The following is a 1,668-nucleotide window of genomic DNA, read 5'->3' on the forward strand; positions in this document are numbered from 1 at the left end:
TGGGGCCCCCACCCAGCGGCACGAGCGCGGTGCCCGTCACTGACAGAGGAAACGGGCCTAGAGGTGCTGGGAAGTGACCTGCCCCGGGCTCCGGGCCGGCGCCCTTCCTGGCCCCGAGTCTGACCTCACCCGGGAGGCCCTGAGCCCCCCGCTTTCCAGGCAGGACTGAGCTCCACACACGGACACCGGAGATTTCCAGCAAACCTTCCGAGCTGGGGGCCGGGAGGCCTCGCAGGCAGGAGCAGACGGAAGGGTCCTTGGGGCCGTGTCGTGCCCTGGGCTCAAGGGCCGCCACGCAGCCTGTGAGCGCGTGTGGGCGGGGGCGGACTTGGGCCTGGAGCCAGTCTTGGGCTGCCACCCTGTCCGTTTCCTCTGGGAAATGGGGCCTTTCATAGCATCTGCCCCACAGACAAGTCCACCCGGCACTCGGTGGCCATGCATTTCCTCTCCTCCAGCCCCGCCCTCAGCTCCGGCCCTGCCTCTCCCGGGGAACTCGGGCATCTCCCAGCCATTGGCAGGAGAGGGCCTGGCGGGAGGGCTCCGCCCAGAGGGAAGCTACCTGAAGTGCCGCCAACCATCATGTTGGCGCTCTGAGGCCGCAAGGGCAGCGGGCTGCTCTCGTTGAGGGCCGGCGGCCGGTGCGCGTGGGACCGGGACGGCTTCATCTTGTGCTTGTTGTCCCCGGCGCCTGGTGGGGACAGTGGAGAGAAAGGTCCCTTCTCAGACCAACAGCTCCGTGGGCACTCGGGGATGGGGAGGGCTGCAGGCCGCTGGGCACAGCCAGCCCGAGAGAGACGGGGCCGCGTGCTGGCTCAGAGCGGGGGCTGGACGGCCGTCTGCTCCTGCACACAGGGGCCGGGGCTTTGGGGGACGGAGTGTTTGGAGATGGAGGTAGAGGAGGCAGCCAGGGGCCCGGCCTCGAGTGCCTGGCCTTCCAGGAGCGGCGCCATCCAGGGGGCTGAGGCGGGGCCTACAGGCGGCTGGACCTCCCGGATACTCACTGTCCTTGTTCGGGATGCCCGGCAGCCTCGTGTCCATCCGTCCCTTGTAGATATGTCCATCCAGGCCCAAGATGTCCACCTCGTGGTGCTGGGGAGGTGAGCGGGGCGTCACCACGTGGCGCACAGAGGTTTCCCTCTGGCCTGTCTCCTTGCGGCCCAGGCGCGGCCTGCGGTCCTCCCGACTCCAGCACCCACCGAGCTCAGCGCCCTCGCGGGGCCCCGGGTGGCACCGGGCAGATGGACAGGGAAAGGAGGTGGAGGTGCCACTGTCCTCAGGGCCCCTGCTGGAGGCCTCGTGCCTGGTGGTGGGTGGCCGGGATGGCATTCTTTTCCCCGCCAAGGTTCAGAACCTGAGGCTTTAACTGGGTCTAAGAAACTGCCTTGCCCTGGCTGGTGTGGCTCAGTGGATAGATGGGCCTGCGGACTGAAGGGTCCCGGGTTCGATTCCGGTCAGGGCACACACTCAGGTTGTGGGCTTGATCCCCAGTGGGGGCGGGTAGGAGGCAGCCATTTGATGATTCTCATCATTGATATTTCTCCCTCTCCCTCTCTGAAATCAATAAAAATATATTTTAAAAAAGAAAAAGAAGCTGCCTCCAGGCCAAGGGTGGGATGAAGTGCCCTCGGTGGGTCTCCAGAGGACTGGGGGCCCGGGGCCAGGCGGCCC

General features: G+C 66.5%; 1 protein-coding gene across 1 annotated transcript in view; it reads right to left on the minus strand.

Moving 5' to 3' along the window:
* QRICH2 (glutamine rich 2) overlaps positions 1–1,668 on the minus strand; it is a 20,569-nt gene that overhangs the window by 934 nt on the left and 17,967 nt on the right. The window contains exons 18-19 of the mRNA XM_006756377.2: positions 1,002–1,142; positions 560–688 (exon numbers count right to left, since the gene is read on the minus strand). Coding sequence (XP_006756440.2) covers positions 560–688; positions 1,002–1,142 — 270 coding nt within the window. The remainder of the gene's footprint in view (positions 1–559; positions 689–1,001; positions 1,143–1,668) is intronic.

This window comes from Myotis davidii, unplaced genomic scaffold (genome assembly GCF_000327345.1).
Source record: "Myotis davidii unplaced genomic scaffold, ASM32734v1 scaffold274, whole genome shotgun sequence".
Taxonomy (NCBI): domain Eukaryota; kingdom Metazoa; phylum Chordata; class Mammalia; order Chiroptera; family Vespertilionidae; genus Myotis; species Myotis davidii.